This window comes from Babylonia areolata, chromosome 9 (assembly GCF_041734735.1).
Source record: "Babylonia areolata isolate BAREFJ2019XMU chromosome 9, ASM4173473v1, whole genome shotgun sequence".
Classification (NCBI taxonomy): Eukaryota; Metazoa; Mollusca; class Gastropoda; order Neogastropoda; family Buccinidae; genus Babylonia; species Babylonia areolata.
The window spans coordinates 49,446,522-49,461,917 of NC_134884.1; the positions used below are offsets into that span (position 1 = coordinate 49,446,522).

Genomic DNA, 15,396 nt, shown 5'->3' on the forward strand with positions numbered 1-15,396 from the left:
TCTGCACATGATATGTTGACCTGGGAGGTCCGAAAAATCTGCACCCTTCACCCACCAGGTGCGGCGAACTGGGGATGGAACTGGGGATGGAACTGGGGATGGAACTCGGGACCTCAGGCGGAACTCCAGTGCTGTAACAATTCAGCCACTGACACCCGTCACACGGAGTGAACGTCCACGCCTTGTGACCTCGGTGAAAATTGTTGACTGCCGGCAGCTACATTTTGTCGTGAGAGTGTGATGGAGACAGGACAGAGGGGATTAGGAGGGGGGGGTGGGGGGGGGGGCAGAGAGAAAGACAGAACGGACATAAAATAGGCAAGGACAGAGAGAACCTGAAGATGCAAAATGAATAGAACAGTGGCGGAGGGAAGAGGCAGGAACAGAGAGAGAATAGAACAGTGGCGGAAGGAAGAGGCAGGAAGAGAGAGAGAATAGAACAGTGGCGGAGGGAAGAGGCAGGAAGAGACAGAGAATAGAACAGTGGCGGAGGGAAGAGGCAGGAAGAGACAGAGAATAGAACAGTGGCGGAGGGAAGAGGCAGGAAGAGAGAGAATAGAACAGTGGCGGAGGGAAGAGGCAGGAAGAGAGAGAATAGAACAGTGGCGGAGGGAAGAGGCAGGAAGAGAGAGAATAGAACAGTGGCGGAGGGAAGAGGCAGGAAGAGAGAGAGAACAGAACAGGGGCGGAGGGAAGAGGCAGGAAGAGACAGAGAGAGTGGGGGTGGGAGACGAAAGCGGCCTGGAGAGAGAGAAGGGTGGGGGGAGAGACAGTGGTAGACAGACCGAGACAGAGCGGAGATAAAGAGAGAACAGACAGGCAGACATTAAATTTATCTATTTATTTATCTATTAACACATCTTGCTGAAACGCATATTCTTGAAGCTCTATGCGCTTTACAATAGCACTACAAGCATTCACTCAAACACCCCACTAACATACACATAGCATTTGAAACAAAAGTAACAGACGACAATTAAAAGAGATCATGCCATAAAATGAATTAAATGATCTATCAGATAAAAAATTTAAAAAATAATAAAAAATGACTGAAGGAAAGTATGAAAGAGGTGGAGGCGGAAACAAGACAACTAAACAAACAGAGAAATATGTAAAGATTAAAGACTATCAGGTTCGTGCGCGAGTGTTTATTATGAGTGTTAATGTATGATGTATGTGTGTGTGTGTGTGTGTGTGTGTACGTGCGCGCGCGCGCCTTACGGTGTGCGACTGAGGCGCGCCGCGGGCTGGCGTCACTGCGCGGGCGTCAGTATGTGTAAGTACGAGGCGTGCGTGCGTGCGCCCGGAGCGACTGAGCGAACTTGCGTGCGTGCGTGTGTCAGTGCGTGCACTGATGAGTGCAAGCGTGCGTGTGTGTGGTGCACGCGCGTGTGTGTATACATGTATGTTTGTGTGGGTGTGGTCAGTGTGTGTGTGTGTGTGTGTGTGTGCATGTGTGTGTGTGTGCATGTGTATGTGTGCGGCCAGCCGAGTGCCAGTGAGTGTGTGTGTGTGTGCTGGCCGGTGTACCACTGAGTACGTGAGTGTGTGTGTGTGTGTGTGTGTCAGTGTGCGTGTGTGTGTGTGTGTGTGTGTGTGTGTCAGTGTGTGTGCATGTGCGTGAGTTTGTGCACTGATGTGTATAGTACGATGTGTGCATGTGTATAGTGGGTGTGCGTGTGTACAGTATGAATGTGCGTCAGTGTGGGTTTTTTGGAGGGGTTTTGTTGTTGTTTGTGTGTGTGTGTGTGTGTGTGTGTGTGTGCCAGTGCCGGCAGTGTGTGCGTGTGTGTGTGTGTGTCAGTGTGTGTGTGTGTGCCCGTCAGTGTGTCTGTGTGAGTGTGTGTCAGTGTGTCAGCATGTGTAAAGTGTGTGTGTGTGTGTGTGCCAGTGCCAGTGTGTGTGTGTGTCGGCCAGTGTGTGTGTGTGTGTGTGTGTGCGTCAGTGCGTGCGCCCGCGCCGCGCGCGTGTGTGTGTGTGCGTGCGTGTGCGCGCCACTGCCGTTTTATGGCTTCACTGTACTTGAATATAAGATAAAGTGGAAAGAAAACAAACATTACCATCCCGTACCTTCATTTCGCCGTGCCTCCATATCGCCTCAACGACAAGTCGCTTGGCCTGGAAAACGTATTGCTTCTCTTGGCCTGGAAAATGGAAAACGTACTGCGTCTCTTGGCCTGGAAAACGTATTGCTTCTCTTGGCCTGGACAACTATTTTCTGCTGTGGGACGTCGTCTCAAAAACCACTGCCGACCACACACCCTCCAAACCATTGAGCACTGAACATTGATTGGTGTCGTGACCGTGAATTTCAGCTTAGGGGTGAGTTGCACAAAGGTTCCTTGAAAGTGAACACAATGCAAGTTTGCTTTGGGCCAAGACTGAATTGGCGATGTTCATCTCACCGTGTGTCGGAAAAATCCATCGGTTTGCACAGGCGAACTTTTGAGACGAACTTCCTTGCACAACACACATCTTGCATACGTCATCACAGATAAAACAGCGGACCAATGAGATAACACGATGGATCGTTGTCTTGCTTGGAGAAATATGGCAGACGACAATCATGGAAATCGCCAAAGAACGGCGAACTTTATTATATTATGGATTACGAAAGAAGAGTGCTGCTTGAAAAAGTGTACGATAACTCTATGGATAATGTATAACTGCTTGGGATCAACAGTAACAGCAGCGTGGAAAGAAAAGCTGAGGCAAGAAATTGCGGCTGCCGTGAATGCACGATCGTGCCATTCGAGGTAACTGCACTCAGATGAAGTATAGTAATAGGGACTGGCAGGTTATCTGCCTAGACCTCTCGGTCTTTTTTGTGTCCCCATCCAATTGTCATCTTCAATTCTTTCCTTTTATTTTATTTATTTTCTTCTTTTGTCTGTTGTTGTTGGGCGGGGTACGCAAGTACCTGTCCGGGATGCAAAGGGGAGGTGACCTACTTCGGGAGGTTATCAGCCGTAGCTACTTTCGTTTTCTCCGCAAAGACGGGTAGTTGTTTGCACAGGACAGGAATCAGACCCCCGCCGGAGTCTGCACTTGTGGATCACGGTAAGTATGTTACTTAAACGTAATGTTAGGAAGCCTTTTCACGAGATCACACAAGATCACAAGATAATTTATTGTCCTTAAATGCAGATGCTTGGTGTGGTGGCACACAGTTCAATTCTTTTTTGTACAAATATAGACATACAGAAGCCATTTAGTTAATTTGCATACGCTCAGAAGCGCACAATCTCAGCTGCATCAAATATCCATGCGCCCGCCATCAGTCTCCATTTCACACACTCATTATAAAAAATTACTAAAAACGTGGCAACATAATGGCAACAACAATAACAATATCAATAATAGTAATAATAATAATGATGGTGATGATAATAACAATAATAATGATAACAACAACAGGAATAATAATAACAATGATACTACCACTGCCACTATACTACTGCCACCACAATCACCACTACCACTGCTACTACCAATAATAATAATTAATTAATTAATTAATGAAGACTCCTTGTCCTATACTAGAAACTAGGCACACCCTGGGATTAGAATACAACACTCAATACCTAAAAACTAACAACAGTAATAAAACTGCAGTATTAAAGAACACACACACACACACACACACACACACACACACACACATTATCTAAGCTTAAGATGAAGAAGAAGAAGAAGAAGAAATCAATAATACATGATGAAAAATAAAATGTGCACAGTCATAGACACACACATATATATGTAGTATTTCCTAAACAAAGTAAGAATAAGTTTGTAATACATGATGCTAAAAACAAACATAATAAGCATCTAAGACTTATGGTTAAAGACAAAACATGGTAAATGGAATTGCTTTCTACATCACAGCATAATAGACCAGACCCAAGTTTAAAATTTCCGAAACTAAAATATCAAGCAAACACACACACACACACACACACACAAACACACACACACACAAGTGTGTGTTCGCATACACACATCACACAATTGAATATGCACACCATAATTAAATGTCAATCAGCTCACTGAACCAGGCAGCCAGGCATCAGCCTAGCAAATCAGTCAAAAACACTCGGTCTCACAATCAGTGAGTCGATCCAGCACATAAATGTGGTGAGGAGTGTTACAGTTCAGTAAACCGGGCAAGTGGATAGGGGTAAGGGAACGGGGCAGGAGGGGGGCGGGGAGTGCTGGGGGCAGGGGTACATTCTTCATATTCAATTTTTTTTTCTCTTTTAATATGGTATTGGTGTCAAGGAAGGAGATTTTTGAACATGTTAGTATTTTGTGCAAGTTTAACTTCGGTTGGTAGTGCATTCCATATTTGTGCAATTTGGTTAGCCAATGAATTTTTTCTAAGGTTGGTGTTGCAGTGTTCTAAACAAATTTTCTTTACTGAATTCCTTGTATTATCATAATCAGACATTCTAAAGATATATATCTTGCATTTACATCATTTATGTTAATGTCATTTGATATCTTAAAAGTTTCTATCAAATCTCCTCTTTATCTTCTACTTTTTAGTGAATGTAGATTTAAGTGTGTAAGACTGTCAAATTATTTAAAAGAAATAATCTAAGCAGTCCCTCCTTCCTTCCATGGGGTAGCCACACTTGTCAGTTTACAGTGTTGGAAAGGATCAACAGGATAAATTAGTAACATACATGTTTGAGCTTATAAAAAGAAAAAAATATAGTCACTCACCTGTGAACATATAAATTAAAAATTATGATATTTATCAAGTAATTTGTTATTTTACACACACACACATACACACACACACACACACACATACACACACATATGTATACACACACACACACACACACACACAGTTCACTCTCTCCCTGTCCTGGGCACCGCTCCTTGCAGAAAGCACTGACGTAAATACCAAGACTGGTAAAATTTTAAAATATCAACAGTAGGCTCTTCTTGTCTTAAAACTTGTATTCTTAAAAAGCAGCAATTTTTCGCTGTAAATCAGGCAAGTTTTAAGACATGGGGAGCCTACTGTTGTTGATATATATATATATATATAAAATACGAAAGAGATTTTGTGTATCCTTAATTACATGATGGCATCTGCAGACAGGGTTTCATTTTGCCAATGAAAAAAATGATTGGATGTTGTTAAAACATATATAACCCAACGCACTTGTCAGGCCATAAATGCATGCTTATAATATGTTTGTGTACATATCAGTGGATTTCTTTTTACATAATTTTACCAGAGGACAACACTCTTGTTGCCATGGGTTCTTTTTCAGTGCTCCAAGTGTGTGCTGCACACAGGACCTATGTTTACTGTCTCATCTGAAAGACTAGATGCTCTGATTGATTTTCCAGTCAAACTCAGGAGAAAGGGTGAGAGTGGGATTCGAACCCACACCCTCACAGATTCTCTGTATAAGCTGAGCATCTTACCCATTCTGCCACCTTCTTCATCTGTGTGCAGTGTGGCAGTGTGTGTACATGTGAACAGAACAAATAAACACACATGCACACATGTGGGTACATGACATCAGCATGCATGTGCACAATATACACATCAGTGCACAAAACACACACACACACACACACACACACACACACACTGCAAAGATTACAGACACATTTAAAACTAATGACCACAGACATAACCATATGTATATGCATACCTTGGCCAATAGATAATCAAATTATTGCAATAACCTTCCAATCAACTTTAAAAAGTAATACAAACAAAAACATTTTTCAGAAAACTCTTAAGAATCATCTCATTGACTCTTTAAAAGATGGACAATAATGCTACCCTGTAATCTGTTGGTCTTCTGCTTCATTTCTTATTTGATTAATGTTTTCTGCATGCATATGTTGGCTGTGTTTTTGTGTTATTGTACTTCAATACGAGCAAATGTGTTTGTAAAACTGGATGCAGGTGAAGTAATTGAATACAAGCACAGGCATTGCTTTTTTGTATGAATGAGAAATGCAGGTATGTATTTTGTTTGTGTTTGTATAGATTTCTCTCTATTTTTTTCAATTTTACTTTGTTTTGTTTTTTCTTTCTACTTTTTATATTTTTTATTCAGATGGCTTAATCAGTTAATGTAAAAGTAAAATAAAATAAAGCAGTTGTTGCGTATTCAATATTCCATCTTGAAATAAAATTTCGACTTTGACTTTCACACACACACACACACACACACACACACACACACACACACACACACACACACACACACACGCGCGCGCGCGCGCGCGCGCGCGCGCACACACACACACACACACACACACACACACACACACACACACACACACACACACACACACATCACTCTAAAATGACATTTTATTGCTTCAAATATAACAATATGGGTATATAGAAATTTGATAACAACCACTCCATTTCTTATCTGTGTGTGTGTGTGTACTGTGTGTGTGTGTACTGTGTGTGTGTGTGATCAGTACAGTTCATTGTGTTAGAGTGTATATGGTCTGCTATTATTAGCTTTCCACTGATTGATGCCATACTTCTTCGAGTCCTTGGTTGCAGAAAGTGTCTTGAATACATCAACAGTACATCACAACCATGTGACATTTGAAAATCTCCCCAGTCAAACCTGGGACAAAAACTAACAAATCGTGTGTTTCTTGTCTTCTTTGGATTAGGTCTGTGGACAAACACTCTGGTCATGGAAGAGGGACTGCTGTCAGCTCCACTGGATCAGCTTCTATCACAAGCAGCACTGAAAGCTGTAGGAAGGGAGCTATGGACTGCTGGCACATCTATAAATAGAAACCCAAGACATAGAAATGAAAACTGGTTGTTTTATGAAGCCATGGAACTTCAAAGATACTTTAATATAACACTTAATTTGGGAATGTGTTTACACTGCAGAACTCACTGCTTTGGTTTTAGCTCTAAAAATGATTCATCAGTCACAAAACAAAAACTTTCTTATCCTCTCTGATTCTCTGTCTGCTCTGGAGGCCATCTCTGGCCGCAATACAAATCATCCCATGCTTCTAAAATTCCACGAGCTGCACACCTCCCTTAAAAATGATGACTATAATATTGTCTTTGTTTGGATACCGGGTCATTCGGGCATTTTTGGAAATGAGATGGCTGACCAACTAGCCAAAAGTGCAACAAAGCAGACCAAATTCAATTCCACAATTCCGTTTTCTGACCTGAAACCAAAAGTTCAAAGTTACACAAACAATCTCTGGCAAGAAGAATGGAACAACAATACCAACAACAAACTGTTCCAAATTAGACCAAATTTGAAAGAATACCTTCCATCTTTTTCTGGTAACCGCAGAGAGGAAACGGTGATGTGCCGATTACATACTGGCCACACACTCCTCACACACTCCTATCTGCTAAAAAATGCCTTGGTGTATCCCTTGTCATGAACCTCTTACTGTGAAACACTTATTAATTGACTGCTGGGATTTGAACGAGGTCCGACATAAACACTACACAGCTGAGTCCTTGAGAACACTGTTCAGGGATGTGCCTCCCTGGGCAGTAATGGACTTTTTAAGAGAAACAAATATTTTTAACAAGATTTAGATATTTTTAATTGCATGTTTTTTTAAAAAAGGCATACTGTAAAGATTTGTTGTGGTCACAGCCCTGAGATGGCCTAAGTGGCTGGCTGGGCTGTAAACATAAAAATTTTAAATAAGATATTTTATTTACAGTTTTGAGAAGATTTTTTTGTTGAAACGTGGTAACAGCCCTGAGATGGCCTAAACGGTCGGCTGGGCTCTAAACAACATGAATTGAATTGAATTGAACTTGTTTTCAGATTTCAAATGCATGTGCCACCTGTGCTTGACAAGCAGGAGACATGAATAGCATGTTTGGGATAATCAGTCTGCATACCTGTTCACAATCTAAAGCAAAACTAAATGAGCAAACTAGATTGTGAATGTTTCATTTTTTGGAAAAGCAAGATTGAAAATAAATCAAAATTTAAGTTATATCATAAAACTACTAATGAATATAGAACCAAACCCTATTTACAAGGCAAATGTATTAATTACATTTGAAAACAATGTGCAAACTAAACACACACACACACACACACACACACACACACAGAGAGAGAGACGTGTACCCAAGTGGTTTATTTATAATGAAAGGGTACAGTACAAAAGAATTAATGATTGATCAACTGAATTAAAGGACAGACAAGAATTCCCGCACACATGCCAGGTACATATAGAAGCTAGTCACAAAAGGGTTTTTCTATTGTTTTATTTACAATAATTATAAGAAGAGAATGGATTAGGAGAAGAGATAAAACAGTGCCTGAATCCACAAGTAAACAGATGTCATTAAGCACATGTCAGCACAAGTGAATAATAAAGCACATGTATACATATTACATGGAAAGACTATCACTCTGTTTGGGATAAACAACATAAGATAATGCATATGTGTGAAGACCAAACACTGACATCAAATGATATTTCTAATACATTTCAATTGTGTAGATAAGCTGATTTAGTTAAAGTACACTGACAGTATAGATTAGGTAAAGCTTATACTGTGTCAAAGTGACTCAAATGAATCAGTTTATCATGTAGCACGATACTGGAGTAAGCTGTATAGGAGACAGACTGTGATACATACCAATAGGTTTTAACCAATAGCTGATAACACAACACTATCTTGTAATCTCGACAGAATACTACACACATGTAGCTCAACATTTAAATCTCCTCCGCCGAAGCGGGATAAGGAACATAGCCTTCATCAGTGACAGCAAACGAGAAAGAACGCGTCATATGCTTCACTAGAACATTCTCGAACAAACTATCAGTGTCCAGAGACGTCATTGACTGTGACGTTAAGAAGAATGAAATGGACTGACACTGCTCCAAGCACTGATATGACAACATGGCAATTATTTAGATCAATCATAGCCGAGTTGTGACTACATGTCAAAGCAATAACTGAACAAAGCAATAATTAACAACATACTAATATGAACACAAGTACTGTGTTGAAGAATACAATTTACAAATCATCCGTAGTCAGCACATTCTAAATGGGGTGCTTACAGCAATACGTAGCGAGATGTCAGCCTCTGTCTGCCGGGGACAACACACACACACACACACACACACACACAGTGCTTGCAACACGGCAAGAGAGAAAGAGAGCATACATGTGACACTCACAGACCACAAGCATGACGTTCAACACACAACATAATGTGACACTCACAGACCACAAGCATGACGTACAACACACAACATAATGTGACACTCACAGACCACAAGCATGACGTACAACACACAACATAATGTGACACTCACAGACCACAAGCATGACATACAACACACAACACACATGTGACACAGACCACAAGCATGACATAAAACAATACACACGTGATACAGACCACAAGCATGACGTACAACACACATGCGACACAGACCACAAGCATGACATAAAACAATACACACGTGATACTGACCACGAGCATGACGTGCGGCACACAACACATGTGACACTCACAGACCCCAAGCATGACGTGGTTCGTCCGTCGGGATCAACGAGGACCATCTAGTCATCCTAGGGTTGGGTGGGTTGGGCTCTGTGGGTGCGCAGATGACTGGTCAGGCCAATCCGCGCCCGGAAGGTTCTGACGCAGTGTGGACAGGGGATGGTGGCGGCTGTCAGGGACTTGCTGGCACTACCTTTTCCTGGCCTGTCTGCGTTGCTCTGCCGCTGCAGTGCAGCAATTCTGTTGGCCTCACAGGATTTGGCGCCTTTGTGGATAGCTGAACGCCACTTTGGTCTGTCCATTGCATTCAGCTCCCATGTGTTGTGGCTGATGTTGAAGGCCTTCAGAGAAGCTTTCAGAGTGTCTTTGAAGCGCTTCTTTTGGCCTCCATGGGAGCGCTTGCCATGTTGGAGTTCGCCAGCAAGCATGACGTACAACACACAAAACACTTGTGACACTGACCACAAGCGTGACGTGCAACACACAACACATGTGACACTCACAGACCACAAGCATGACATACAACAGAACACACATGTGATAAAAAACACAACAGTGATGGCTGGTATAAACCTTCCACCATTGAAGATACACGCGCGCGCGCACACACACACACACACACACACACACAGAGTCATCCACAGACATCCACACGTACATTTTGCATACACACCTTCCTGCAAAACATATCAAACAAAGTATTTCGGATGATGAGGTAAATACAAAATCACTAATTTGTAAAACAGCACACCGTCACCGTCACCGATCCCTCAGATTCCGAATCCTTTGGGGCGCCTTCGAAGCTTTGTCAACCACCTTTCTCCAGTCCTCGCGTCTCTCGGCCGCTCTCAGGGTGTCTCTCAGCTCCATGCCTGTCCACTCTCGGATGTTGTCCTCCCATCTCTTCCTTTGTCTGCCTCTTCTTCTTCCTCCCCTCACTGTGCCTTGTAAGATTGTTTTAGCAAGACCAGAGGAGCGTGTGACATGACCAAACCACTTCAGTTTTCGTTGTCTGGCGAGTGTTTGAAGGTCAGTATAGGGCCCGATTTCATTGCGGATGCGTCTCTTGACTTCTTCATTCGTGATGTGGTCTTTGTATGAGATGCCTAAGAGTCTTCGGAAGCACCTCATTTCTACAGCTCTTATTCTTTTCTCTAAGTCCGCTGTGAGGGTCCATGATTCACGTGCATATAAAAAGATTGACATGACCAGAGAACGCATCAGTCTGATTTTGGAACTGATGGCGATTTTTCTGTTTCTCCAGATGGGTTTGAGCTTGGTCATTGCGGCTGTGGTCTGGGCAATTCTTGACAGTATTTCTGGTTTTGATCCCTCGTCTGTCACGATAGATCCCAAATATTTGAATCTGTGAACACTTTCAAGTTTCTGGTCTTTGATTTTGATTTCTGATGTGAAGTTGCTGTTTGTCATCACTTTTGTTTTTTCCCCGCTGATTTCCATACCAAATTTTGTTGATTTTTCTTCTAAGCGGTTCACTAAGTCTGTTAGCTCTTGCTCGTGACCAGCTAATCCGTCAATATCATCAGCGAAGCGCAAGTTTGTGATTGTTCGCCCTCCAATGCTCACTGTTCCTTCATGTTCTTCTAGTGCTTCTTCCATGATTCTCTCAAGAAATAGATTAAAGAGAGTAGGGGAGAGCAGGCAGCCCTGGCGCACACCGACCGTGGTCCGAAACCAATCACCTATGTTGTTGTGAAACACTGCACTTGTTGCATTCTCATAGAGAAAACAGCACAACAAACTTTCAAAGAATAAAGCCTAAGAAGACGCACATGTTTGTGTGTGTGTGTGGATACTTCGGCCAATATAGCGCCAATGGGATGCAAACCAAAGAGCAAAGGCAGAGAGAAAGAAACTTGACGTGGTATGGCTGGACTCTGGCAAATGCGTACGGGTCAGTCAAGTTCCTCATGAGAAGATCCAACTGGCTCTCAAGATGCACCATGTCCCAACGAACATCGGGGAAATGCTGAAGTACTTCCATAGCTTCTCAATGCGGTTCATCACCAATGAATACATGACAGATTGGATCAATCTGGAAGTGGGCATAGCCATGGGCTGTGCAGTTTCTCCAATCTTGTTCGTGCTGGTGATGGAAGTGATCTTGAAGGCCTCAATGAAGCCGGGAACGGATCGAGCCGACCTCGGTAACGGATACCAGATACCTCCTTTGAAAGCCTTCATGGATGACACAACAGTCCTTTCAACGAAAGAGGATAAACACCCGTGAAATATTGAAGCGGCTGAACGAGCTAGCTGCCTCAGCCAGGACGAACTTCAAACCAAAGAAACACGAAGCCTCTCACTGCATAAAGGAAAGGTAGCTGAAACGGTCACATTGACTGCAGCCAACCAAGCCATTTCAACAGTGTCAGATGAACCAAGCAAGAGCCTCGGAAGACGGTATGATGAGTCCCTGAAAGACACAAAAAGAGGGAAGGAAACTAAGCAGACAGCAAAAGAAGGCCTGCATATCATAGACCAGTGTGGCCTTCCTGACAAATACAAAGTGTGGTGCCTACAGTCCATGCTGATACTAAAGCTCCTGTGGCCTCTCCTGATGATATCAGCTGTAGCACAGTCAAGTCAATTGAGACAAAGATCAACAAAGACACTGACGCAAATGGCTTGGTGTCCCACCTGATCTCACTGACGTGGCACTCTACTGTCGCCAAGCAAAGCTGAGGCTACCTCTGAAGTCCCTTGTCGAAGAATAGAAGGTAGGGAAGGCAAGACTTCTCAGCATGCTCGAAGACTCAGGTGACAGTATTGTGAGATCCAACCAACCCAAGCTGAAGACTGGCAGAAAATGGAAAGTCAGGGAGGCAGTCAGTGCAGCGAAAGAAAGCCTTAAGACAAAGGAAATAATAGGACACACCCAAACCAACAGACAGGGCCTGGGATTGACAAAGATGGAATGGTGTTCCAAGGCAAGGGGGAAAGCAAAAAGACATGATAATACAAGAGATCAAGAAGGAAGAGGATGACAAAAGAGTCCAGAAGGCAGTGCAGCAAGGCCAGCAGGGGCAGTGGACAACATGGGAACATGCACTCCAAAGAAGCCTCAGCTGGAGCGACATGTGGAACATGACCCCTCTGAGGACCAGCTTCATCCTAAGATCTGTGTACGACCTCCTTCCCTCGAAAACAAACTTGGTGACATGGGGGAAAGCAGAATACCCTGCGTGCCCACTCTGCCATGGCAAACAAACAGTGGGACATGTCCTCAGCTCATGTGCAAAGTGGCGTTAAGCCAGGGACGGTACGCATGGAGGCACAACCAAGTGCTTAAAGAAATTGCACACGTGGTGAGCACAGGCTGTCCAAGGAGCACCAACCCCACCATAAGTTCCAGTAGAGTTCCACCAGTTCGGCAGAAGGCAATAAAGTCTGGCCAGGAACAGCATCCAAAGTTTCCAAAGAATGGAAACGTGGGCTGCTTGATGGTGCCGAAGATTGGGAATGCACAGTTGACCGAGAAGTATGCTAGCCTAGCCAGCAACCTGAGAGAATCTGGCTTCCAAGCCAAAGTCCTTGCCATAGAGTTTGGTGCAAGAGGGTTTGTGGGCGCATCTGACTACAGCCTCATGAAACAGCTGTCGATTTCTGGCAGAGAGAGGACATGGGTTCTCAAGACAATGGCAGAAGCAGCAGAAAAGAGTTCCAGGTGGATCTGGTCGAGGAGGAATGAAAGTATGCTTCATAAGGATTAAATTTCCATACTCAAACTAGGCGTACGATGGCTCAGTGGTTAAAACGTCTGCCAGAAAAGGTGACTCAGTCCTGAAGTGGCGATCACCCTGGAGGCGCGGGTTCGAACCTGCTGAGGACCAGGAAAACAGAAAAAAAAGAAAAGGCGGCAATACAAGGACATCCAGGAGTCATGACCTGGGTGCGGCCCGGCCCCCTTAGAGTGTAAGGAGTTCAGGGCCGAAACACTTGACTGAGGGGGGCTGCTTCTCTGAAGACCTTGTACTGTCCAGCTCTCCCTAGAGTTTCTTATCACCGCCTATCTTCAGTCAGAGACCAAGCTCTAAGCGCTTTTCAAACACAGAGTCCTTTGCACAACACCGAGGCTGCCTGCCTGGGTAGAGCCGACTGATAGCTGCCACTGAGCACTCATCATTCGTTTTCTGTGTCATTCAATCAGGTTTCAGTCACTCTCTCTCTCTCTCTCTCTCTCTCTCTAAACCCATTGAAAAACATTTGCAAAAATGTTTATATTCTTATATCTTCAACAACTACCTAATCCATGAAGACCAGTCTGGTTTCCGTAAAAAACCATTCTTGTCATACAGCCCTCATACAACTCACTGACATAAATGAAAATAAATTCACACGTCTCTTCTCTTTTTTTCTTTTTTTTCTTTTCTTTTTTTATAATATATTTTGAAAAGGCTTTTGATGTAAACAACAGGAGATGACGAATGGATGTAATTCTGCGAATTTCAAAGTAACACAGTTTGCATATAATTATTTGAAACATGCTCCTGATAGGAAAGAGACACCAAGACTGCGGACGGAACAGGAAAGAGGAATGTCAGTACCACTGCGGAAAACTGAGGAAGGAATAGAGACTGAGTGGCAAAGTCTTTGTGGGGTGAAAATCACGATTTCAGTTTTATCCTCATTCGGTTTTAGCTTGTTTTCAGTCATCCATGTCTTCAGATCAGAGATGCAGGCCTGAGTAGACTCGATGAGAGAGGGAAGGACAGACGAAGGTCCCGACAGATACTGTTGGTTGTCATCGGAAAAGCTATGGTGGGACAACGAATGGTGATTCACAATGGTTGAAATCGATTGTGTACAGAGAATGCCAATAAACACCAGCAGCTTAGCTTTGTCCAAACCATCGACCCGCATTGACATAGCTGGTGCTTCCCGCAGGTGGCGCCAATAGTGTTGGAGGTGACGACAGACAGGTGACCAACAATCCGTGATCACATGGGTTTTATTGATCAGGAAGCCACCGTTGTTATTACTGCTCGTCAATCATTACACAACCGCCATTTCTGTGTAGCCGGATTGGCTACAATCTTCGTTGGGCCATCTTAGCAGACGACTTTTGTGACTCGCCGAAGGTTACCCAAGGAAGTTGTAAATCGGTCACAAGTTATCTCCCTTTACAGGGAACCGTATGATGATTTTCATCAATTTGTTAATTATAAACACTTCCTTATAGATGAGATTATAGTTTTTATATTATTGGACTTCAGAAAGATTATACTTCTCAACTGTAATGATATGATTTGGCCAGGTGGCCTATAACTCTTTTAAACTAATATTTATGTGAATGAATTTTGGCGCGATCTTCGAAATCCACTCAGTTGAAACATATAAAATACCATGTTTTCTATAAATCGATATAGTTGCCGTGGAATTTAGATTGTGCATTAAAATGTAAAAGATTAAGCTTTCTTCTCGTGTATCGCTTTCCGTGTACACCAAAGTTATAGGAATGCGATAGTACGAAATGTCTGACAGTATTTCGGCCCCACAAAACTATCTCTTCTTCAAGCCATTGGAATTCGTCAGTGCCGATTTGAGCAAAATACGTTTTTACAATACCTAGACATTTTTATAGCGTGTCTTGCAGATGTTTGCATTTCTGTTATCAATCTGATTCGTGTCATACATGTATAGTTATGTTGTAGTTGGTTTAAACGAAGTATTTCATTGTCAATCACAAGTGCCAAAAGCACCGCCAAGCGGTGCCGACACGGGAGCTGTCCGTTGAGTTTTCTCTTGAATTTTGACATAAAAAATCTGTACTCTAGAAGCAGATTCTATAGATGATTTTTATATAGTTGGAAATTCAGGATTTTCAGTTACTTAACTGTTGCAATTA

At 43.0% G+C, this 15,396-nt stretch overlaps 1 protein-coding gene across 1 annotated transcript in view; it reads right to left on the bottom strand.

The window, feature by feature from the left end:
* LOC143285661 (spermine oxidase-like) overlaps nucleotides 1–2,454 on the bottom strand; it is a 42,734-nt gene extending 40,280 nt beyond the window's left edge. Inside the window, exon 1 of the mRNA XM_076593059.1 lies at nucleotides 2,071–2,454. Within this exon, the coding sequence (XP_076449174.1) occupies nucleotides 2,071–2,092 (22 nt within the window). The 5' untranslated portion in view covers nucleotides 2,093–2,454. The remainder of the gene's footprint in view (nucleotides 1–2,070) is intronic.
* Nucleotides 2,455–15,396: the final 12,942 nt, after the last annotated feature.